This window comes from Orcinus orca, chromosome 5, assembly GCF_937001465.1.
Source record: "Orcinus orca chromosome 5, mOrcOrc1.1, whole genome shotgun sequence".
Lineage (NCBI taxonomy): Eukaryota > Metazoa > Chordata > Mammalia > Artiodactyla > Delphinidae > Orcinus > Orcinus orca.
The window spans coordinates 23,599,284-23,626,240 of NC_064563.1; the positions used below are offsets into that span (position 1 = coordinate 23,599,284).

General features: G+C 33.8%; 1 protein-coding gene across 2 annotated transcripts in view; it reads left to right on the forward strand.

The window, feature by feature from the left end:
• Window positions 1–26,957, forward strand: part of PLOD2 (procollagen-lysine,2-oxoglutarate 5-dioxygenase 2) — a 106,603-nt gene that overhangs the window by 75,668 nt on the left and 3,978 nt on the right. The window contains exons 8-16 of one of the 2 annotated variants that reach the window (XM_004278205.4): window positions 7,122–7,223; window positions 11,085–11,210; window positions 12,905–13,026; window positions 16,299–16,403; window positions 18,792–18,917; window positions 21,107–21,248; window positions 22,405–22,467; window positions 23,467–23,580; window positions 26,139–26,204. In XM_004278205.4, the coding sequence (XP_004278253.1) occupies window positions 7,122–7,223; window positions 11,085–11,210; window positions 12,905–13,026; window positions 16,299–16,403; window positions 18,792–18,917; window positions 21,107–21,248; window positions 22,405–22,467; window positions 23,467–23,580; window positions 26,139–26,204 (966 nt within the window). The remainder of the gene's footprint in view (window positions 1–7,121; window positions 7,224–11,084; window positions 11,211–12,904; window positions 13,027–16,298; window positions 16,404–18,791; window positions 18,918–21,106; window positions 21,249–22,404; window positions 22,468–23,466; window positions 23,581–26,138; window positions 26,205–26,957) is intronic. The other variant, XM_004278207.4, reaches the window with a different exon arrangement.

Sequence of the window (26,957 nt, forward strand, 5' to 3'; positions counted from 1 at the left end):
GTGGTTCCATATAAATTTTAGGATTATTTGTCCTAGTTCTGTGAAAAATGTCATGGATATTTTGATAGGAATTGCGTTGAATGGAGATTGCTTTGGGTAGTATGGACATTTTCACAATATTAATTCTTCCAATCTGTGAGCATAGTTTATCTTTTCATTTATTTGTGTCTTCTTCAGTTTCTTTCACCAATGTCTTATAATTTCCAGAGTACAAATCTTTTACCTCCTTGTTTAAATCTATTCCTAGGTATTTTATTCTTCTCGATGCAATTGTAAATGAAATTGTTTTTTAAATTTCTCTTTCTGATAGATCATTATTACTATATAGGAATGCAACAGATTTCTATATATTGTTTATATCTTGCAACTTTTCTGAATTCATTTAGTAGATCTAATAGTTTTTTTGTGGAGTATTTAGGGTTTTCTATATATAGTATGATGCCATCTTCAAACAGTGGCCCTTTTACTTCTTCCTTTCCAACTTGGATGACTTTTATTTCTTTCTCTTGCCTAATTTCTCTGGCAATGATTTCCAAACTGTTGAATAAAAATGGGGAGAGTGGGCATCCTTGTCTTCTCCTGGTCTTAGAGGAAATGCTTTCAGCTTTTCACCATTGAGTATGACAGTAGCTGTGGGTTTGTCATATGTGGCCTTTATGTTGAGGTATGTTTCCTCTATAACACTTTGTTGAGAGTTTTTGTTGTAAATGGGTGTTGAATTTTGTCAGAATTCTTTCTGCATCTATTGAGATGATTATATGATTTTTATCCTTCTTTTTGTTAATGAGGTGTATCACATTGAGTGCTTTGCATATATTGAACCATTCTTGCATCCCTAGAGTAAATCTTACTTGATCATGAGGTATGATCCTTTTAATGTATTATTGCACTTGGTTTGCTGGTATTTTGTTGAAGATTTTTGCATCTATGTTCATCAGTAATAATCACCTATAATTTTCTTTTTGGTAGTGTCTTTGGTTTTGGTATTAGGGTAATGCTGGCCACATAGAATGACTTTGAAAGCGTTCCTTCCTCTTCAGTTTTTTGAAATAGTTTGAGAAGAATAGGTATTAAGTCTTCTCTAAATGTTTGACAGAATTCACCTGTGAAGATGTCTGGTCATGGACTTTTATGTGTTGGGATTTTTTAGATGTTTGATTCAATTTCTAGTAATGAGTCTGTTTAGAGTTTTTATAACTTTCTGATCATTCTTGGAAGATTGTATAGGCATACTTCATTTTATTGCACTTTGTTTTATTGCACTTCACACATACGTTTTTTATAAATTGAAGGTTTGTAGCAACCATGTGTTGAGTAGTCTATCAGCACCATTTTTCCAACAGCATTTGCTCACTTCGTGTGTCTGTGTCACATTTTGGTAATTCTCATAATATTTCTAACTTTTTCATTATTGTTTTGTTTGTTATGGTGATGTGACCAGTTAGCGGTTATGGTGATAAGTGATCTTTGATATTACTATGTAATTGTTTTGGGGTGTCGTGAACCTCACCCATATAAAATGGCAAACTTAATCGAATATTGAAATGATGACAAATCATTTAGAATATACATAAATGTAGTTTTAAAGCAGCGGCATGGTTTGAGAGGTTTACTCCAGATTTGAAAAGAGTTCTGCTGTGGGTAAAGTGCTATTAAACAGCACTGCATGCTACAGAGAAATAATTTGTGAAAGGAAGAGTCAGTTGATGTGGCCAACTTCATTGTTGTCTTATTTTAAGACATTGCCACAGTCAGCCCACCCTCCAGCAGCCACCACTCTGATCAGTCAGCAGCATCAGCATTGAGGCAAGACCCACAACCAGCAAAAAGATTATGACTTACTGAAGGCTCAGATGATGGTTAGCAATTTTTAGCAATAAAGTATTTTTTCAGTAAGGTATGTATATTGTTTTTTTAGACACAATGCTATTGCACACTTAATAGACTACACTATTGTGTAAACAAACCTGATATATGCACTGGGAAGCCAAAAAATTTCTGTGACTTGCTTTATTGCGACATACGTTTTACTGTGGTAGTTTGGAACTAAACCCGTAATATCTCTGAGGTATGCCTGTATGTTTCTAGGAATTTATCCATTACTTCTAGGTTGGCCAGTTTGTTGGCATATAATTGTTTGTAGTAATTTCTTATGGTCCTTTGTATTTCTGTGGTGTCCTTTTTAACTTCTCCTTCATTTCTGGTTTTATTGATTTGGGCTCTCTTTTTTTTCCTGAGTTAATCTGGCTAAAGGTTTGTTGATTTTGTATCATTTCAAAGAACCAGCTCTTAGTTTCATTGATTTTTTTTTCTTTTTTTTTATTATCTATTTCATTTATTTCCACTTTCATTATTATTATTTCCTTCCTTCTACTAACTTTGGGTTTTGTTTGTTCTTTTTCTAGTTCCTGTAAGTGTAAGGTTAGATTGTTTATTGTTTTCTGGTTTCCTCAGATAGGCCGGCCTGTATCACTGTATATTTTCCTCTGAGAACTACTTTTGCTGCATCCCACAGATTTTGGATCCTTGTTTTTCCATTTTCATTTGGAGATATTTTTTATTTCCTCATTGATTTTTTTCAGTCACCTATTGGTTGGTTACTAGTATATTGGTTAGCCTTCACATGTTTGTATTTTTTGCATTGTTTTCCCCTTGTAGTTGGTTTCTAATCTCATGCCCTTGTGGTTGGAAAATATGCTTGATATGATTTCATTCTTAAATTTATTGAGACTTGTTCTGTGGCCTAGTGCATCATCTGTCCTGGGAAGTGTTTCATGTGCACTTGAAAAGAAAGTATATTTTGCTGCTTTGGGATGGAATATTCTATACAGATCTATTAAGTCCATGTTCATTGCAGAACTATTTACAATAGCCAGGACATGGAAGCAACCTAAGTGTCCATTGACAGATGAATGGATAAAGAAGATGTGGCACATATATACAATGGAATATTACTCAGCCATAAAAGGAAGTGAAATTGAGTTGTTTGTAGTGAGGTGGATGGACCTAGAGTCTGTCATACAGAGTGAAGTAAGTCAGAAAGAGAAAAACAAATACCATATGCTAACACATATATATGGAATCTAAAAAAAAATTGATTCTGAAGAACCTAGGGGCAGGACAGGAATAAAGACGCAGATGTAGAGAATGGACTTGAGGACATGGGTGGGGGAAGGGTAAACTGGGATGAAGTGAGAGAGTAGCACTGATATATATACACTACCAAATGTAAAATAGATAGCTAGTGGGAAGCAGCTGCATCGCACAGGGAGATCAGCTCAGTGGTTTGTGACCACTTAGAGGGGTGGGATAGGGAGGGTGGGAGGGAGACGCAAGAGGGAGGGGATTTGGGGATATATGTATACATATAGCTGATTTACTTTGTTATACAGCAGAAACTAACACAACATTGTAAAGCAATTATACTCCAATAAAAATGTTTAAAAAAAAATTGAAAACATAAAAAAAAAAAAAGGTCCATATGGTCTAATGTGTCATTTAAGGCCAGTGTTTCCTTATGGATTTTCTATCTGGATGATCTGTCCACTGATGTAAGTGAGGTGTGAAGGTCTTCTGCTGTTATTGTGTTACTGTCAGTTCCTCCCTTTATGTTTGTTAGTATTTGCTTTATGTGTTTAGATACTGCTATGGGTGTGTGTATGTACATGTGTGTGTTGTTCTATCTTCTTGGTGGATTGATCCCTTTATCATTATGTAATATCTTTGTCTCTTTTCACAGTCTTTGTTTTAAAGTCTATTTTGTCTGATATAAGGATTGCTATCACCAATCTCTTTTCATGTCTGTTTGTATGGTATGGAATACCCTTTTCCATCCCCTCACTTTTAGTCCATGTGTGACATTAGATGTGAAGTGAGTCTCTGGTAGGCAGCATGTATATGGATCTTGTTGTTTTTATCCATTCAGCCACTCTATTTTCTGGATTGCAACATTTAGTCCATTCACATTTAAAGTAATTATTGGTAAGTATGTACTTACTGCAATTTTGTTAGTTGTATTCTGGTTATTTTTGTTGTTCTTCTGTGTTCCTTTCTTCTCTTGTGATTTGGTTACTTTCTTTACAGTTAATGTTTGTATTACTTCCTCTTTATTTTTGTGTACCTAATATCAATTGGTTTATGGTTACCATGAGGTTCTTATGTAACAACCTATGTATATAGCAGTCTATTTTAAGTTGATCATTGCTTAAGTTTGAGTGTATTCTATAAACACTACAGTTTTACTCCCCTCTGCCATGTTTTATGTTTTTGATGTCATATTTTACATCTAAAAAATTTTGTGTATCCTTAAATAATTATTGTAGATATATTTGATTTTACTAGTTTTTTATTTTAATCTTCATACTAGCTATATAGTTGGTTGATCCATTACCTTTACTTTGTATTTGCCTTTACTGGTGGCATTTTTCTCTTGCATAATTTTCATATTTCTGGTTATGTTCTTGTCTCTTCTGCTTAAAGAAGTCCTTTTAACATTTCTTAAAAGATTGGTTTAGTGGTGATGAACTCATTTACTTTTTGCTTGTCTGGTAAACTGTTTATCTCTCCTTCAATCTGAACATTAACTTTGCCAGCTAGAGGTTCTTGGTTGTGTTTTTCCTTTAAATTCTTTGAATATGTCATGCCACTACCTTTTGGCCTGCAAGTTTTCTGCTGAAAAATCAGCTGATAACCTCACTGGTTTTACCTTGTATGTGTCAAGTTGTTTTTCTCTTGCTGCCCTTAATACTCTCTTTATCTTTAACTTCTAACATTTTAATGATAGTGTATATGTGAAAATCCCCTTGGGTTCACCTTTTAGGAATTCTCTGGGATTCATGGACTCAAATGTATTTCCTTCACCAGTTTAGGGGAATTTTCATCCATTGTTTCTTCAAATAGGTTTTCTCTCCCTTTCTTTCTCCTCTTTCTGGGACCCCTATAATGCAAATGTTAGAATGCTTATTGTTATTCCCGAGGTTCCTTAAACTATCCTCATTTTTGAAAATTCTTTTTTCTTTTTTGCTATTTTGATTGGGTGATTTCCATTACCCTGTCCTCCAGATTGCTGATCCTTTCCTCTGCATCATCTAATCTGCTGGTGGTTCCCTCTAGTTTCTGGTTTTTCTCTATTTCGTTTAGTTTTTTCTGAGGTTTTTGTCTTGTTCTTTCATTTGGAACATATTCCTTTGTCTCCTCACTTTACCTAATTCTCTGTGTTTGTTTCTATGTATTAGCTAGATCAGCTATATCTCCTGGTCTTCAAAGAATGGCTTTGTATAGAAGGTGTTCTGTGGGGCCCAGTGGTGTGGTCCTTCCTGGTCACCAGAGCCAGGTGCTCCAGGAACGTCCTCTGTGTGGGCTGTCTGCATCCTTCTGTTGTGGTTGGGCTGCAGTTGCTGTGGGTGCACTAGTGTATGGGGCTGGTCCCCAGTACAACTGGCTATAAGGCCTGGCCACAACAGTTGTGGGCACTCTGGTGTACTGGGTTGGCCAATGGGATGGGACCCTCTTTGGGGAGACATTGGTGCTGACCAAGGGCACCTGCTGGGACTGGCAGGGTTAAGGGCTGCTTTAGTGGGGCTCTGGTGCTGGATGAGGGTGCTTGTTGGGACTGGCAAGGTAGGGGGCCACTTTGGAGGAATGCTGGCTGTGTCAGGTCCATGGGCAAACCGGGGTGGGGCAAATGGTACATTAATTTTGATGGAGAGAGTCAGAAATGTCACCTGCTAGTGCCAGGTTGCTAGGTAGAAGGTGAGCCAAATAAAAACAAATAAAAACACTGGCACCTGCCAGCCCCTTTATACCCAGAGAAAGTTGCAACAGATCCCTGCCCCTCAAGCACATGCCCTAAAATTAGTAAATGAATTTCTTTCTTATATCACCCAGGCACTTTTCTAACTGCTGCCTCTGCACTGGGACTTGGAAAGAGTGAATCTGTGCATGTGCCCTTTAAGAGCAGAGTCTCAGTTTCCTACAGCCCTTCTGCTCTCCTGCACATAAACCCCAATGGTTTTAAAGCCAGATGTTATGGGGGCTCATCTTTCTGGTGCAGGTCTCCCAGGAAGGGGGCCCCAAGGTGGGGCTTGGACCCTTCGCTCCTTGGGGAAGACCTCTGGGGCTCTGATACCCCTCCCACTTGTGGGTTCCTTCACTGGGTACATGGGTTCTGATTAGACTGCATCTCTGCCCTTCCTACCTGTCTCATTGTAGGTTTTTCTTTTTATCTTCAGTTGTGGAAAGTATTTTCTTCTAGTCTTCAGGTCATTCTCAGAGACGGTTCTCTATCTGTAGTTGTAATTTTGGTGTATCTCTGGGAGGAGGTGAGCCCAGAGTCTTCCTTCTCTGCTATCTTGTTCTACCCCCACTTTAGTTTATTATTGATATGATCTGTGAGGTGGCTCTAATTAGGACTTGTTCTAGATCTGTTTTAATCTGCAGGCTTTCTTTTCTTCACATTGGTGCCCTTGAATCACTGCCCAGAAGTCTGGGTTATAGTGGGTAACATAGTTTCCGAGAAGAGTTTAGTGCCTTTTGGTGATAATGTGTATACAATATTTGTTTTGTGTGGTGATGGCTGGTAGGAGGTCACACTGGCACTGCCCCATTCACTGTACACACTGGCACTGCCCCATTCACTGTACACTGTATTAGTAGAATATTATGGGGATATCCTAATGCAGAAAACATGCTTTGAAGTTAGAGGTTTATAGAATGAAAGCACATTGATGGGAGAGGCTTACTTTTCTTCTTTTTTTTTGAGAGGGGTCTTTTAATTAATTAATTATTTAATGGCTGCATTGGGTCCTTGTTGCTGCACGCAGGCTTCCTCTGGTTGCGGTGAGCGGGGGCTACTCTTCGTTGCGCTGCACGGGCTTCTCATTGCGGTGACTTCTCTTGCTGTGGTTGTGGAACACGGGCTCTAGGTGTGCGGGCTCAGTAGTTGTGGCACGTGGGCTCAGTAGTTGTGGCTCTCAGGCTTAGTTGCTCTGCAGCATGTGGGATCTTCCCAGACCAGGGATCGAACCCCTGTCCCCTGCATTGGCGGGTGGATCCTTAACCACTGCACCACCAGGGAAGTCCAAGGTTTACTTTTGTTAATACAGTTTTCCTTCTTTTGCTAGATTCTCCTGAATTATTTTGGAAATTATGTACCTAATGCATGGACACAAGACAATGGCTGCACTCTTTGTGAAGTGGATACAATTGACTTGTCTGCAGTAGATGTAAGTGGAATTGACTCTGTGTGAAACGTAGTAATAAAAAATAGTGAGGTGGATGGACCTACAGTCTGTCATACAGAGTGAAGTAAGTGAAAAAGAGAAAAATAAATACCATATGGTAACACATATATATGGAATCTAAAAAAAAAATGGCACTGATGAATCTAGTGGCAGGGCAGGAATAAAGACGTAGACATAGAGAATGGACTTGAGGACACAGTGGGGGTAGGGGGAATCTGGGGCAAAGTGAGAGTAGCATCGACATATATACACTACTGAATATAAAATAGTTAGCTGATGGGAAGCAGCAACATAGCACAGGGCGATCAGCTTGGTTCTTTGAGATGACCTAGAGGGGTGGGATAGGGAGGGTGGGAGGGAGTCTCAAGAGGGAGGGGATATGGGGATATATATATATGCTTATGGCTTATTCACTTTGTTGTGCAACAGAAACTAACACAGTATTGCGAAGCAATTATACTCTAGTAAAGATCTATTACAAAAAAAGTACATTGTCATGAAATACAATAATTTGTAAAAGAAAAAAAGCACATTATTTTGTAGTATTGATAATATGGTAGATAATGGATTTAAAAAGCTAAAGCATGATGACTCCGAAAGTTGCTGGATTTGTGTATTTCCAGCAAAACCAGTTAATAATTGACCCTAGCGAAAAGGGCTTGATTGTTAATATTTACTAGCTTGCTATGGTTGGGTGCTCTTGTTTTATTTTAGTCTGGTAACTTGGTCAAAGTGTTGAGGTACAATGCTTCGTTATTTATATGGACTAATTTTATCTGTGCTTGATTTTCAAATTTGATGATTTTAAAATAATATTATATGACTAAGGACTGTTTTAATATTTTATAGATAGTAACTTATATTAATTTTACAAATCCCTTAAGTAGGTAGTGCTGTTGACTGAGTTTTACAGATGAGAAAACTAAGGTATATATACGTTTCAGTAACTTGCTTAAGGCATGTGATTTTTTTTTAAGTGTTGGGGGTGGGATTTAAATTTAGGCAGTCTGGCTCCAGATCCTATAATCTTGATCACTGTGCAATTTCGCCTGGATGTAATGTACATATTATATGCCAGACACAGTGCTACTTATACATGTGTTTCATAGAGAATTATAGCTATAGTTTAATGTTTATACGTTGAGAGTAAATGAGCAACTGAAAGTAATTATTATGTGTCTATTAAACATTTTATGTATCCTTCTCTCATCAACCAGAGCAGTTTTAGGATATCTTATAGTAACATTTTTCTTCCAAAAAATTTCTCTTGTAACTTGTGTATGAACAATTGAATTCTAGGGATGATTTTGTCATTAAGGCTGATTCTTTCCTTCATTCACCATAGGTTTATTGAGTATCTACGGCATGCCAGATAAGTATAGACAGAAATAAAATTCACCTTAATATAGTTCTGGTGACTCCTGTACCCATGCAAACACAAAAATACTCTCACCGTAAAGCACTCAGACTCCTGAATTAAATAGTTTCTGTTCTATTCTGAAAAGGAGGATAAAGAGTAACTTGTCCACATTTAGGACCTTCTGAATAGAACCCTATTTTACTTGAAAATAAGACTTTTTGGCCAGTCTCTCAAATAACAGACTGCATGTTTCCTATCTGGAAAGAAAGCCAGGAACTTTCTGACTGAAGCTGCATCATGAAGATGTTTAAAAATTCATCCTGATCGTTTTTGCAAAGTCTTCTGGAGAGAGAGTTAAAGCTTTTTATCTGTTTAGTATCCTTTTACATAAACTTTCTGGTGCAAAGATTGAAAAATATTTATATTATAGTTTTTTATCTTTATTTTTTGCATATAGGTGAAAATCACCTAATTCTTAAGCTAAGTTTTTTGTCTTATAGACTGTTAGAAAGGAAAACCATTTTATTATGCAAAATAAATTTCTTATGTGTTTTATATGTGTAGTAATTATGCAACAGGGATATAAAAATTAAAATGATGTGGGTAGTTAAGATCTAGGGCTACCATATACTTAGGTGTGGGCTGTAGGCAAGTTTCTCTATACGTAAAAATGATAATGGCTATCTCAGAGGATTGGTAGGAGGGTTAAATGAAATTATATAGATGTGTATATATAATGATATTTTATATGTATAAATTATATATATGAGGTGCTAAGCCTTGATAATAGCTAACTGTTGTACTCTTAGTATCATTAGTATATAAAAATGAGCTTAGGTTGACAATGGAGATGTAGCATGTTGAAGCCCAGTTCTTTACCTACTAATTTATGTGTTCTGAGTTGCTTAACTCTTCTAAGTCCCATTTTCCTCATGTGTAAATTTGGGGTAATAAATAACTTCTAAGGTTATTACAAAATTTAAATGAAATGCATCACATCATTTGATAAGGGAGAGTTGTCATCTAGTTTTTACTCATTTTCCCTGTTAAATTGAGAACTCCTAGAAGGTAGATATTTTGTCTTTAGTTGTTTGTATTTGTTTATTGATTTAGCAATAAATATTTGGGTGACTGAATGAATTGATAAGAAGGACAACAGTGTATGACTTGTACTTCAGTGCAAACAAATAATGTTATTATCCAGATAACAGAGGAATATGTGAGGTATCATGTGTGAAAAGATGGGGGAGAGGTACCTAATTCAGCACTTAACATATATGGTACTTTAAAATATCTTGGGCTTCCCTGGTGGCGCAGTGGTTGAGAGTCCGCCTGCCGATGCGGGGGACACGGGTTTGTGCCCCAGTCTGGGAAGAGCCCACATGCCGCGGAGCGGCTGGGCCCGTGAGCCATGGCCGCTGAGCCTGCGCGTCCGGAGCCTGTTCTCCGCAACGGGAGAGGCCACATCCATGAGGGGCCCGCGTACCAAAAAAAAAAAAAAAAAAAGCTGTAATCTTTATTAAAAATTTTTTTCTTGCTCAGTAATGCACTGTATTTATTTATTTATTTTTTTACCTTTTGACCTCCTTCACCCATCTGTATGTAGTTTGTAATTTAAAAATCTATAATCTTTAAAGTCAGGCTTTAAGACACTGATTAAAAAAGGCATTATAAAGAAATCTTTCCTATGGTTCTGGTAATAACACTATTACATGGCATTTACTTATGTTTCTTTCTTCCTCAATCATTTGTAAGTTTTCCAAGCAAGGAATTTTCACTCCTTTTTAAAAACGTTTCTTATCACAAGGACGGACTAATAGTGGATATTTCAGAATTGTTCATGCAATGAATGAAAGAAACTATTCTCTGAAACATACCCAAACAGAAATTAAGAAAATGTTAAAAATCGATACAAGATAAAATATATTAGTGAAAGAAAGTAGCTTTCCTTATATATAATATAATGATGAAGCAAAATAAAGTACTATCAGTAAAATGAGATTAAAGGTTCAGGGATAGAAATAAAGTCTCAAGTCCTCTGTGATTGTTTTCTTTGAGCTACAAATTAACCACTAAACTTCCAAACCATGGAAAAAAACATGGAAGCACAATTAGCATTCTGGCTTCATAGATGAAGCTGTCAAATAGATTTAGATCTGAAGGAAGTTTCTTTTAGGACCATCTTAAAGGAAGCATTAAATAGTAAAGCAGGTAGTAACCTTAATTACAGTATCCCTATGTTATACAATAGTGAGTTTCCTCTTCAACCTAAATCATAATGTTAAGATGTGATTCAGTAAAATCACTTTGGTGGGGTCCACAAAAATGTATTAGAGAATTGTCATGGGGCAGTCAAATTTAGAAGGTTAAGTTGTACTGATATTCTAGTTTATGTTTTATGTTGTATTGATTAAAACTTGAATAGAATTTAAAGTAAAACCATGCTAATTCTAATTTGCTTTTATGTTTGCCACAAAACAAAGGTTCACCCCAATGTAACAATAGGTGTTTTTATTGAGCAACCAACCCCTTTCCTACCTCGATTTCTGGACATATTGTTGACACTGGATTACCCAAAAGAAGCAGTTAAACTCTTTATTCATAACAAAGTAAGTATTTGAGAAATGAATATTTTATGGGAAAACTGTTTTGATCTTATTTGGAACTATTTGTTATTATTTAGTCATGTCTAAAAAAAATTTTTAAAATTTGAGTTAAATTCAGTGGGGGATTTTTGAAGTCATTACTACTCTGCGTATTTAGGACCTAAGGATTATAGAGTTTAGAAACTAGTATCATACTATTGGGATGAGACACGTGAAACTGTCAATGTTTTGTAGATCAAAAATGGTTGAACATCAGCCATTTTTATATGTTCAACCTTATAATGAAGAGATGTCAAAGGGCCTATAGTCCTTTGCCTTTGGGTTAGTTCTGGTACTTTCTTTTATAGAACCGATCATTAAATTGTTTGCAGCTAATGATAATACCCAACATCAGAACTTGAAATATCTTCCATATACAGTATTGTTTTGATTAATTACACAATGGCATGCTCTTCCCCTAAAGATTTTGATGCTGTCATTTCCCTCAAAAATATTCAGAACCTCCCAAATACCTCCTACGTATAGTCTAAATTTAAAGACATTTTTCCTCAATATTTTTCAATTTTGCTTGTCTCTTCCCTGTTAAAACAGTTGGCATTTATTATCACCTAGAAAAACTCAATAGCTGTGAAGTATGCTCTTTTCTCTCTTTTGTCCTAATACTTTTTGTTTAAGATTGTTCTTTCTTCCTGATGTACATATCGGCTAATCATTTGCCTTTTCCAGAGACTATTTTATATTTGCAGAAAACCACCTCAGATAAGTTTAAAGGGGTGAATGTATTGAGCATTGGCTTTGTAAAATGCATTGTAATACATGTACTTACATTAAAGTATTTTGTTTCTATGTATTGTCTTTTATTTATATTTTTCCTCCTTTCGTAGGACCTAAAACCTCTTGATAGCAGGAGTTACCTTCTTTTATTTAAAATTAACTCTATGCAGCTTTTGTATGATAAGTAGTTTTAACAAGCTGTGAAAAGCTTTCAAAAATACTTAGTGAGACTTGATACATAAAGAGCTCTGAAATGCTCTAATGATGGCGATAGGTAACCTTATCTAAATTTTAGCAGTTAGATCACCTTATTTAAATTTTAGCACAGTTGAATCACACTAATTTGATGACTTTTCATGTTGATTATTTTCTCATCATATTTTCTTATCAATAAAATTTTAACTTTCCCTTCTTTTTGTAAAAAACACAACTTTTTATGTGACCATTAATTTTCTCTCTGCTTAAAATAATATTGTAATATTTATTTTATAAAAAAGATTATAACAGATTAATCTGTTAGGTTTAATAGATATTTTTTATGGATATTTTACAAAACATGTCTAAGATTCTCAGGGCACAAGCCATTTTCCCCCTCAAGTCAGAAATATTTTATAGGACTCAGGATTTAAATATTAATGCAAGGACTAGGAGTAGATGTTAAAAGAATTTTGAAGTATATATTTTTTTAAAAATTGATATGTATCTATTTTAGATTCTACATGTGATATTTAGATGATATTTCAATATAATATGCTTAATATAGTTATCACTTTGCCTGTAGTGATGAATATGTGAATGGTGGAATTCACAAATTTTGAATGTGAAGTCATCCCTACATATGAATACTTCAGTCATCTTATTGTCTTTTTTCTCACTACTTTCCTTTTTTTAAACTAATTTTCAATTTTTAAAATATGTTACAGGAAGTTTATCATGAAAAGGACATCAAGGTGTTTTTTGATAAAGCTAAACATGAAATCACTACTATGAAAATTGTAGGACCGGAAGAAAATCTAAGTCAAGCCGAAGCCAGAAACATGGGAATGTATGTTTTAGCAAATTTAAATTCAACCAGTATCTACTAAAGAAACTTAAAAAAGAAAGACAACTTTTCTTCAAAATTAGTGTCCTAAACTTGGATGTCTCAACTGTGTGTGTGCATGTGTGTCTGTGTTTGTGCCCACACATGAGCATACCTCTGCTGTTCGAACTATATCTATGTTTGTGTGTATTTATGTCTAAAGGGCCATGAAAGTTATTTACGTTTTTCTTTTAATGGCTAAGAGTCAATATATTTATTCAAAATATTAACTGAACTTCAGATCAAGATTTAAATCCCCAGACAGATGAGTAGTGTGACTGATGTAGCAGTGATTTAAATATACATTATCTGAAGCTTTTGTGTGGCAGAAATGTGTGTTTCAGATATTCTAGTTACCTATTGATCTAAATAGTACTATAACCACAGAAGAAATATTTTAGGTCCTTTGTTTAGCCCCTTTAATACTTCAGACAGATTACTAATAAAATTCTGGTAATAGTGAAAACGATCACTTATTCAGTGAATGTGAATTGAATATGCCCATCAGTGGGTTAAAAGTTGGTAATGAAAAGGTAAGACTCAGTGATTTCTCAGCAGGAGACGTTCTTGTCTTGTGCTGTGGAAGCTTCAGGCCCAAAGTGATGGAAAGTGCCTATTATGGGGGTAAAGGGACAGGCAGGAAAACGGGCCTTAGAAAAACCAAACAGATGTTATTACTAATGGTTCCATAACTTCATCATTGGAGAGTACCTTGGGTCTACATTTAGAACTTATTTTCTCTATTTAAAACATTTTTGTATGTGCTCTGTTGTATCTGGCTTTGCCTTAGCACAGTGCTTTTTAATTCACTCATGTCATTACAATTATCAGCAGCTCATTCCTTTTCATTGCTGACTAGTATTTTATCATATGAATATACCGCAAGTGGTTTACACACGCCCCTGGTAATAGACACTGGGCTGTGTCCAGTTTGGGGCCAGTATGAATAAGGCTGCTAATGAAGATTCTTTATTAGAAGTGTGAATATGTGTGTTGTGTGTGTGTGTGCGTGTGCGTACATATGCTTTAGTATATTTTGGGAAAATACCAAGGAGTGGACTAACTAGGTCATAGGGTTAGGATAGGTGTATGTTTATAAGAAACAGCTAAATAGTCCAAAATGGTTGTACATTTTTAAAAATTTTATTTATTTTTATTTTTGGGTGTGTTGGGTCTTCGTTTCTGTGCGAGGGCTTTCTCCAGTTGCTGCAAGCGGGGGCCGCTCTTCATCGCGGTGTACAGGCCTCTCACTATTGCGGCCTCTCTTGTTGCGGAGCACAGGCTCCAGACGCGCAGGCTCAGTAGTTGTGGCTCACGGGCCCAGTTGCTCCGTGGCATGTGGGATCTTCCCAGACCAGGGCTCGAACCCATGTCCCCTGCATTAGCAGGCAGATTCTTAACCACTGCGCCACCAGGGAAGCCCTGGTTGTACATTTTACACTTGTAACAGCAAGATAATAGACCTCCATCTGCTCCACATGTTTGTCAACATTTGATATTGCCCATCTTTTTTATTTTAGCCACCCTACTGGGTATGAAAAGGTATCTTACTGTGGTTAGGTATCTAAAGGTATCTAAGTCTTTCGTGCATTTTTGCTTACATTGGGTTATCTTGTTAGTTGTGTATTTGTAGGAATTCTTTATATATTTTGTATACAAAATCTATCTATCTAAACTCTATCTCTGTCTCTATAATGTTTTGTGAATATTTGTTCCATTCTATGGCTTGATTTTTTACTTTTTAAATACTGCCTTTTAATAAGAAGAAATTTTAATTTAATAAAATTCTATTTCGTCTTTTTCTTTTATGCTTTGTGCTTTGGGGTTTATTTTCTGTTTAAGAAATCTTTCTTATTCCAGTGTCATGAAGACATTCTTTGGAATTTTTCTTTCATAAGCTTTATCATTCTAGCATTTATGTTTTAAGATGTTTCAATCTGCAATTCATCTTGAATACATTTTTGTGTTTGGAGTGAAGTAGGGGTTAACTTTTATTCTTTGCAAATGAAATTCCAGTTGTTTCAATACTCCTTTTTAATTTAAGGCTTTTCTTTTCCTACTTAATTGACTTGGCCTTGGTCAAAAATCAGATAACTGAGTATTTATGAGTGATTGTGAGCTCTCACTTCTGTTTTGTTGCTCTAAGATCAGTGCTACACTTTATTACTAGGGATTTATATTAACCTTGAAATCATGTGGTATAAATTTTTAAATTTTTTTCCAAGATAATTTGAGCTGTTTTTAAAAAATTATTTAATTTTCATTTTTATTGATGTATAATTGACATATAATGTTAGTTTGAGGTGTACAACACAGCTTCAATATTTGTATACATTGTGAAATAATCACCACAATAAGTCTAGTTACCATCTGTCACCGTGCATAGTTACAGTATTTTAAAAAATTTTCCTCTAATTTTTTTGCACAATTTTAACAAACTTTCCTGTCTGCTGTCCTGCTTGACAGTTGCTTAGAAACAAATGTGTCATGGAGTTAAACACTCACAGTAGCAGAAAGTGATAACTCGGATCAGCAGTGAGGGAGGAGAGCTCAGAAAGAGAGAGCTCCAAATGCAGAAACCGTAATACTTGATGTATCACAAGTAGTTCATTCCTTCGTGTTCCTGATGGTAACGCTCCAGGCTCTACCAAGAAAGCATACATCACAATCCGTGTCCTTGGATAAGAAGCAGGGCAGTGACCATCTTAGAAAGAATTCCACGCAAATCAAGTTTTAAAAGTATTAACACCTAAAGAGTTATATATACACCTGTATTTCCAAGATTCAATTAAAACTGAGTTGTTGGATATACAGGATCTTACACTGTGAATGTGTGTGTGTGTGTGTGTGCGCAGAAAACATTTTGATTTGTGAAAAAAAGTTGTTGATAAGTACATTGGTATAAATTATGTTCCCTTTTTAGAGAGAATTAAATGCTGAATTATAAATTGCCCTTCTGACTGGATGTTTTATGCCTTGAAGTATTTAGTGGCTTGAAAATATATTTCACTTGCCCTAAAATTTTTAGTTTCCCTCTACCCATGAACGTCTGTGTTGATCAACTGACCATTTTGAAATTTAAGATAATATTTATCCTTTTGGGTATAGTCTTACTATTTTGATTAGAAAAGTATTTTAGAGAAACCTTATTTTGCTTATGAGCTTTATGTTAACATTTTTCAACCAGCAAATATTTATTTTATTTAATGCATATTTTATTTCTTTTTCAATGACAGGGATTTTTGCCGTCAGGATGAAAACTGTGATTATTACTTTAGTGTGGATGCAGATGTTGTTTTGACAAATCCAAGGACTTTAAAAATTTTGATTGAACAAAACAGGTACTATATATTATGCAATGTCAATTTATTTTTAAAATTATAATTATTTTCTGTATCTACGTGGACATGCTATAATTACTTGTCTGTGTTTAGCAAATTGAGGGAACTCACAAGAAATTATTTTCTACACCTTATAAACTTTCAATTCTAAGTAATTAGTTTTCTTTTAAAGAAGTCAAATAGAAAACAACCTGATGAAAATTTCAAAATATTCAATATTAGTTACAATCAGAAATGTGATGTTTATCAATTATGTTTGACCTATTTTTCTATTTAAAGCTAGATGAAATTGTGATCTATCTAAAAATAGAATTGTCTTATTTTCCACAGATATTTTCAAAGTAGAATTTCATAAAACTTCTGACCTAGAAAGTTATTACAGAGTTGGAAGTTCTTAGAATATGAAAGAAATTTCAGAGGTACATATTATTCCACAGCCTGATCTGTGATTTTGTTTAGTACTGAACTAATTATCTCTAGGCAATACCTGTTTTCATTTAACTGAATTGAAATGGGTAAAAGGCACCATCTATACCGGCTTATAATGATATTAATCTTCATTTATAACTACTACTGCTACTACTATTAATACTCTCACTAATACCCCACCTTTAGTGAGTGCTTATTAAGTGCCAGGTATTACTCTGTGTATGTTCACATATATTAACACAATTATTTCTCTTAACAAATAGAATGGTTAGCAATGAAATGTTAGAATTACTGTTTTCATTTTGCTGAATAAAATATGTAAGAAGTCTATTATACTCCACTAATCCATCGTTTGTGTAATTTGTCAATGAGAATTCAGTTATTATTTCAAAAGCTAAAACCTCTTAGTATTAATCTTCTAATTCCGTACTGAAAACATTGAGGCACACAGAAGATGGATTTTGATTTTCAATGTCTCTTTCCCTAGCTCTGTCAGGCAGCTAAGATTATAAATTACAAGATTTTTTTCTATTAAATATTTGATCTTGTTAGTTATCGACATTGAAATATCATTCATTCCTTAGATTAGCATAATATGTAGATTCTAATTTATGTTTTTATTTCCAATATTGTAGGTATTCTAAACAAAACAAAATGTAAATGTATCTGGTTAACGTTTTATTCTAATAGGAAGCAGGAAAAATAAAGTACAATCATTATTTTGCATGAAGTGTATTTACAGACTGTGTGTCATTTTTCCATAGGTAAGAGAAAGGGCACACCTGGTCTTCACAAGATTGGAGGGTTGTAAAATAGGTTTTTTTGTGGAAATAGTTGGTCTATAACCTTCCTCTTGGAGGAGTTGTGTGAGATTTTCTTCAAAATTGTGTGACACCATTAAAATTTACTTCATTTTAAAAATAATTCTAACAGAACTTCAGATTTTGTTACCTCATTTGGAAAATGTTGACACATTATAAATTAGATTTCCTTAAAAGAAATCTGGCGTGTTTTGAATTTGTAACATATACTTGTCTTAAAGGGGCTGCTTTCCTGGTAGGCAGCGAGACAGCATGGTATAGCAGTCACCTTTTATTTTGTTTTCTAAAATAGTCAAAAGACCAGAAAAATGTTTAGTGTTGCCAGGGCTAGCACCCATTTTAAAAGTTTTAACACATTTTAACCCATTTTAAAAGTTAAAAAAAAAAAATACGGAAACATACTTTAAAGTAATTCAAGGCTTAACTTTAGGAAAACTGGCCTACTTACAAATATCTCAGCCCATCTTCATACATTTTTTTATTCAGCAAATATTTATTGGATACCTTAATGCACCAGGGACTGTTATGTCTGCCTAATAACAATGAAAATATTTGATTTCATTTAGTATAATTTTCGAAATACTAAAATAACTAAATAATTAAGGTAGCTATACTTTTTGGATATAAGTATGATACTTTTAAAAGTTGTTTACTTTCATTTGCATTTTCAATTACTTTTCCTTTCTCATTAGTCTTTTTTTTTTTTTTTTTTTTGCGGTACGCGGGCCTCTCACTGTTGTGGCCTCTCCCGTTGCGGAGCACAGGCTCCAGACGCGCAGGCTCAGCGGCCATGGCTCACGGGCCCAGCCGCTCCGCGGCATGCGGGATCCTCCTGGACCGGGGCACGAACCCGTGTCCCCTGCATCGGCAGGTGGACTCTCAACCACTGCGCCACCAGGGAAGCCCTCATTAGTCTTTTTTAAAAAACATCATTGAAAGTCATCAATGTACTTATTTTTAAAGAAAGTGAGGGGAGGAAATTCCTCTCTTTTATTTTACATTTAGTTTTTTGGACTAACTACATGTGTGCTAAATGAACTTTATTGTTTTCTGTGTCATGTTAAGCCCAAAACACATAATTCTGTGGCAATTAAAAAGTAAATAATTATCTGGATTTGTTTTTCTCTCTTCTCTTTAGAAAGATCATTGCTCCTCTTGTAACTCGTCATGGAAAGCTGTGGTCCAACTTCTGGGGGGCCTTGAGTCCTGATGGATACTATGCTCGATCTGAAGATTATGTGGATATTGTTCAAGGGAATAGAGTGTAAGTTACTTGATTTGATCTTTTAATGTAAAATACTTTTATCTAAAGATATGGTCCTGTTAATATTATATTGAATTTTCAAACATTTTTTATCTCTTTATGTTAAATGGAAATTTGAAGACCTGGAGACCACTTGGGATCCTGCAATACTAGTGTAAAACTAATATTTAAAAAATTGTTCTTAAAGCTGTAAATCATCAAAGGCACAAACTCTCAGTTGTGGGAAATACTAAAAGGCAATGTATGATTACCATGGGTAGTCATCTTATGGTTGTTAGAAGAGGAATATTCTTTAAAGTTTGGAAAGGGAATTTAGTTTAGCTAATTTCTTTAGTGGCTAGGGTGAAGGTTGTTTGATAGCTTATAAAATTTTATAAATGAGCAAACAAAAACACCAACAATGAAACCTTCCAACATTTCCTTTTGCAAGAATTTTCTGTGTAATATAGCTAATATTCTGCTTTAAAGAGAAATTGCTTTGCCAGTATGATTTCCATTTCTAGAGTTTGAAAAGAATATACTTACTACAAAGTATGTGCATGACTGATATTTATTTCAGAGACAACAATTGATATTTTTTAAACTAAAAATTAATCACACCTGAAGTAGTTTTTTTGCTAAGGTAATATTAAGGAAGAATGTATCCTGTTTTTCATACAGATGGTGGACCAGAGTGACTGAGACATTAAGTGCTTTGCCTAATTTCTCAGATACATCAGCTCAATTAAAAAGGGTTAAAATGTAGGGAAAAAAAAAAACCCCACACTTCTTGTTGAACAGTTGAGTGGTAAAGAGATGTTTTGCTTGTGAAAATAATAATAGGTGTAAAAGCAGTAATAGTCAATTTGAATGATGTAAACGATAAAGGCTTTTGTTAGCTGCAGTTAAGAAGCATGATAACTGAGAAAATACTATTAAGATCATATTCTGTTGTTTCAAAGTACATTAATTGATTCTGGAATGATCAGGATAGACCACATGCCCGATATTGTCTGTGGGTATAGCGGGAATAAGGCTTCACAGAAGTAGAAATAGAGAACTCATATTTCATTTGTTTTAAGCACTGGTGTTTTTCTGTCCAACCTCCTGTAATTGTTGTCTAAAGTGTAAGGAAAAGAATAAAATAGAGGTTTTTGATTTAGTTAATAGAAGAACATACCTTATGTATAAAAGCTACATGAAAGAATGACATCTTGTGACGTGTGTGTGTGTGTGTGTGTGTGTGTTTTCCTTTAAAATTGAAACAGTGCACACTCTACCATACCAGTGATTAATTTCTGAATTCAGCGGACACACTGTATATTTTTGATTGGCCATTTCCTTTGAGGCTCATCTAGTAAGACAAAATGATGTTACGTATATTGCTTTCAATTACATTTCCTTGGTCAGGATCTTCCCTTTCATGTGCTCTAAAAGCAAAGGTATATCCCTTCAGGTGAACCACTATTATATTGTTTTTATGAAATGAGTCATGTTCAGAATAGGGAGACAAGTGTGGGAAAGAATAAAGGACAAAATAAAGTGTCTCCCAATACTCAGGTACTTCTAGCTCTGTTTCTTTATATCTTCCTTTTTCTACAGACAATTGAGATAGCTTAATGAATTTCAAAAGGCTATATTTTAGGAGAATTTTAGGCTGTATTCAGTGATGTGCTGGTAAATGTCTAACAACTAGTTCTTTGGGTTGGAGGATGCCCTGATTTGTAGTGTTAGCCCAGTTCTGTGTTCTGAATAGTTCTACCACGGCTGATTTCAGACTTCCAATGTGAAGTCAGAAGGGAAGCCAAATGCTCTGGGGAGCCAGTGTGAGCTGGCTGCAGTATGCCACTGGCTGGATGTGCTATTTTTTGCTATCAGGCTGCTTAATCTTAAATGTACAACAGAATATTATACTCTAGCTGTATCAACAGAATGAGGGATGACAGCCAAAATGCCAAACATATCAATCTTAAAATGAAGTTTATGTAGGGAGATAGTGATTTATCTCATAGTATGTAGTGTTTACCAAGTAATCTCATGTATATATATGTGTACATATGTGTCAGATATCATTAAATGTTGTTTGCATTTGTGTGTAACTTGATTCAATAGCTTATATCTGCAAAATTTAAAAACATAGAAGGCATTTATTTTAAAAACATAAAACTTTGTATTTGTGGTACTTTGGAACGTCTTATCTTTACTTTCAGAGGGATATGGAATGTCCCATACATGGCTAACGTGTACTTAATTAAAGGAAAGACACTCCGATCAGAGATGAATGAAAGGAACTATTTTGTTCGTGATAAATTGGATCCCGATATGGCTCTTTGCCGAAATGCTAGAGAAATGGTAGGGTATACAGTAATGGCTTGCTTGAATGTCTCTATAAGATGGCTTGCTTTCCCAGTTGATGTGTCATTTGTTTTGGTGCCCTTTTTCTTTCTAATTTATAGTACTAGCCAATTTTTTTGGTTCTGTATTGAAATACTGGAAGCAATTATGGAGAATAATTTACCTGTGGAACATTTACCTATAGAAACAACTTGAAAAAAGTTAGGCTTGGTGCTTAGGTTAACTCATAAGCAACAGTAAGATTTTCAATAATAAACATAGATTTATTATGAATCAGCTTTGCATTTTTAAGAATTTGCCTTTACTTTCATTTGAAATTCAATAGTTAAAACCTGACCTAATTAAAGTTAACTATATGAAGCCTGGGTGAAATGATCAGTTACACATTTAAGAAAAACACACTTTTGTCCTGAAATCAATGTCCATAATTTTTCTATCATTATTAACCCCATACTCTCAAAAAGTAGGTTCCTTACCACTAATCTGGGAGAAGGATCGAAACATGTAGTCTATTTAATCTATGTGAAAAATTAATGATACATTGCTATTCTACAAATGTACTTTCTTGATAAAACTTAAGTGATTGCAGAAAATAGTTTGTTTTTCAAAATGTGTTAATACGTCTTAAAACATTTATAAAGTTTTCTGTTTTAAAATGGTTGGGTTATTTTATTCAAATTTATATAAAAAATGTGATTTTGGAAAAAATCAGGAAAGTTGGCAAGTACTTTTTTTCTGGTTTAATAAGGCATGTATTGTTTGAATATATTTGTTTTTCCTATAAACTTATGTCCATTGTTATATTGAATATACTCAGTACTTGTGATTGTAATTTGTGCTCATGTTTGGCTAATTTGACTCAACAGCGCATCCTGGAATGGCCATTCTTACACCTTTTTCCTTTCTCTTAATTTTGTATCTAATGAAAATTCTACTAAGGAATGAGCTTGGATTTATGTTTGACCAACAGAAAAAAAAAGGGCTGGAGTTGTTTCTTTGTGTGCGCTGTAAGCTTTGCTTGTTCTGCATGTTGTCTGTGAAGGACATTTCAGAATGTCAGCTTTTGATCAAAGGCTGCTATTTTTATTTACCTAAGAATACCTGAGAGAGTGGGTGTACAGGTCAACTTACCCAATCCTTCTCTTCATTTTAGACTTTACAAAGGGAAAAAGACTCCCCTACTCCGGAAACATTCCAAATGCTCAGGCCCCCAAAGGTGTTATTTTTATTTATTTTTACTTGTTTTGGTTTATTTAATTTTATTTATTTAATTAAAATACTAGATATTGTCTAGAAGTAAAGTTTAAGAGTCTTCTTTCCTTTTAGCTTGGTGTAAACGGTCGGTATTCGTTGGTTCTGAATCTGTATATGTATGTGTGTGCTTTGCATGTTGGGGTACACATTGTGTGATATTCACTTCTTAGTTCTTTGGGCTGATTTAGATTTTATGGTTGACAAATGAGAAAGTTAAATCCAGATCACTTTAACTAGTTTTTCCAGTTTTTGTTTTTTTAAGGGAGAGAAGAAGTAGGAGTAAGTATAAAGTACATCCTGATTAAAATGAGATTTGGGTACTCTTCACCTTTTTTTTTTTTTATTACTAACTAACTCTTTTACTATTAAAACAGGTACAAAAAGAAACAACCTTACCTTAATGGTGTTTGCCACGTTTATTTGGTTTGGGGCAAGGACAGGAGACTGCTTTTCTTTAGCTGCCTCATAATGCAGGAGTAATTTCTGTGTTCAGTCTCTAAGTATCAGGACAGTAAAAGTATGGAATAGACTGACAAAATAAAATTGACCTTTGAATTCTTGTTTAAAAATGTGATATCTTCTTTGAAAGGGAAAGAAGCCGAAAGAGGTACAATTAATTGCACTTTGGTGTCTCAAAAATATTTCTGCTTTCAAACAGGAATTCTTTTTCCTTGATGTCTACATTTAAGACCAATGAGAAAGGGACAAAAACAGTTCTTCTTTTTTTCAGTTGAGTGTCAGTGCTATCAATTAGTTTTGTGTGGTGTCAGAATTCATAATTAATGAAAATTTTATTTTTTATTTTAAATCATGCATGTTTTATATGAAAAATAAAAATGCATGTTCCTGAATGAGATATAAAAGTTGAAATTAGTATCTTCTGTATATCTTTCCTATGGTTAAATTTATGTTCTTGTACTTTCCTCCAAGATGATTAATACTATTATTTTTTGGCATATAGGGTGTGTTTATGTACATTTCTAATAGACATGAATTTGGAAGACTATTATCAACTGCCAATTATAATATTTCCCATTATAACAATGACCTCTGGCAGATTTTTGAAAATCCTGTGGTATGTATTTCATGCTCAGCTTCATTTATTACTTATTTTCCTATAACTCTAAATGGATGTAAATCAATTAGGTTAATAATATGAAAATATGGTAAGAGGCTTTAAAAAGGTATCTTTAATTATATTTTTTAAGGCATAATTATATTTCTTGACTAAGAACTTTCTTTTTAAAGACATGAGGTTTGGGGAAGGGAATTATCAGTTTCTTTGATTTCTCCCAATATCTCTGTTTATATATTCAAAAACTCCAACAAATTTTTAATCACAATTTCAGAGGAAAATGTTTACAAGTAGCTCATGTATGACAATATTACATTTTGACTTTCAGGAAAAGAATTCAAAAAGTTAGTTTGTGAAAATGGATTTTATTTTATCATTTTGTTTGTTTTTTATAACAATTTTGTGAATGTACACCAAAGATAGCTAGAGAAAATTGCAGAGTAAGTGGATTCAGCATATAAAGTCTTAAGTTGAGGAAATGATTTCCTTTTGAAGTCCAAAATTATTTCTTTTCTGAAAGATTTGAATCATGCAGACATTAATTCCTTTTTTGTCTTACTGGGTTGGTTTTGTTTAGTCAAGTTGGCACAATTATTCAAGGGAAAATACTCTCTCTAATCTCTGTAATACTACTATTTATGGTTTTCTCCTTCCCAATAGTGAAAGTTTTAAATTACAAAGACTCAGTCCACCTGATGAGAATTGTCTTTTATTTTGTAGTAGTTGACTTTTGGGAATAGTAAATTTAATGGTCTCTGGAACTCTGTTGAAGGAAAAAGAATGTCTTTTGACTTTTTTGGGGTATTTTAAAAATACTTTTGTTTCATTTTAGCTGCGTATCTCCATCTTTCACAGGAGTAGAATTGAAAAGAGGCATTTTTTAAATGGTGAGGGTGGAATTACATATTTTACTTTGGCACTGAATCTCTTGGTATTTTGAGAGACAGAATTATTTGATTTCTTGGGTAATAATTAGTTTCCTGAAAAAAATTTCCCAAGTTATATCCTGTAGATATTTGTGTGAGAATTCAAATCTTTAGAGATTTGAATATGCAATGAATATATCAGAAATAATAGGAACTGCTTTTCTTTCCATGCTTTGTTTTTGGTAAATTAGCCTGACTGACATGCCTCATGAGGGGTATCCCATAGCAAAATATTTAATGATTATCCCATTATCAGAACTTCTAAGAAATTAGTAAAGTCAGTTTGTTCCATGACATTTGAAAAGCAGTCTAAAATGAAAAGTTAATATTAATGCTTTAATGTAAAATCTTAGGAGCTTGTTTCTTTAACTTCAAAAAATCTATAATGATGCCAGGAAAGGATACTTAAAAATATTTAAAGGTTCTGAAATGTTATGTATGATTATTTACTGCTAATTTTCTCCCATGTTTTGGAATCAGAGAACCAATTAATATTAAAGGGAATAATGAGATAATATAGTAATTTCATCCTTATAATTATATACTATGTATAAATTAAATTTGTTAAAGAATTTGAAGATAACTTTTATTCTTCCATATCAAAAATTTCTGAGTTACACGTAAGCAGAGATATGCAAAACCAAGAATGGCAAATAAATTATCAGAGCCCTTCTGAATTGTGGCCTGAAAAGATATATTTCAGACAAATATTTTTGAAACGTATTTTGATTGGAATTGTTTTGAGCCCGTATCTCAATTCTTTCCTGTTTGCTCACTTAATTTGTACTTTGCAAAGAGAAAATTAAGAATTTTGTTAAATGGTCTAAATATATATAAGAAAAGATCGTTTTGGATATTGACTCATATTTTAATATATACCCTTTAAATATTGGGCTTTTTAAATAAAACACTTGACCCAGGAAAAGGATTCCTTAGCTGATATTGACAAAAATTGATGTATCTTAGTGTGTGGCTTACGTGTCAGTGATTGGACTAAGAGAAGATTCAGGTTCATGAATTAGTATGAAGAGGAGCTATTTTTCAATATATGGTCTTATACCTTAATTTCAGTAACTAAAAGATATGAAATAGTAACCCCATGATCATTCTTTGATACACATCTAAAACTGAAGGCAGAAATTTTAAATACATTTAAAAAAATCAAAATTATTTTAGAGTAATTCACTATAAAATTATAAGTAAGGCCAAGTTGATTAATATTTTTACGAATTTTAGTAATTTTTACTGATTAAGTTTTACGAATATTTGTTGGTAGGATTATGTTCCTTATCTTTCACTTTTAAAACACACATATTTACCTACACCTATTTATATGCATAGAATATAGTATACAAATATAGTGACTATAAGATTACTCAAATTTTAAAATCCTGAGTTATAAAAGTCCGTAAATAAAAATTTTGCCATTCATAAAATGATGTGAACATACATAGAATCAGGCGAAGTTTAAAAAACATAAACTGTGGTTTCTGAAAATTCCTACTTTGTCTACTACATGTAGTCATTTATAAATTGCTTGAGCAATTTCTAAAGTGCATGTACTTTATATTTTCTATTAAAGTATTTATGAAAAGGTTTTTGCTTTAATCCGTGCAATTGATTTTTTTGTAGGACTGGAAGGAAAAGTATATAAACCGAGATTATTCGAAGATTTTCACTGAAAATATAGTTGAACAGGTTTGTATTAATAATTACTATGATATGTAGAGCATTTTTGCTATATTTTCCAGCAGGGAATATTATTAATGCAATACTGCTTTAGCAGCAGATGTTGTGAAAGTGGAGAAACTTTATCCTTTAGGTAAAATTCATATGACTTAATTACCAGTTTTACAGCCTTAAGGGTCATACAGTTGTAAACATGTAGAAAAATGAGAATTAACAATAATTTTAAGATCATGCCATTTTTTTAGCATACTCCCAAATGTTATAGCTATCTCAAAAATAAGGAATTCTTGGCAGATCTCTGGTGTAGGCCTCTTTCAATGAAAGTTTATCTTTGAAAGAAATTGAGCTCCAAACGTCTCTTCTCAGAGAGGTCTTTTAAAAAATGAACTCTGTTTGAGGTTAGTGTTCCAAGCTATTGCTAATACCTTATTTCAGAGAATGTAACGTGTCTAAAATGTCTTTAATTCTGAGATGCTGTTATTTTGTGTACCATGAGAAAGGAAAAAACTACTGCCAATTAAACTATGATGCAATGTTTTCTAGTCACTTAGAATTTTTAATTTTATGCATATTGAAAGAGCTATTTTAGACTTATTAAGGCATATATGTTATAGAGCACTGTATACATAATAGCATTTCATTTCAATGAGTGGTAGTATAAATCATTTAAAAAGATGTTTCAAAAGGCAAGTCAACAGTGCCAACTAAATGTGTGCATGTGCACACACACAGATACACACAAAGTGAGGACAGAATGAATGC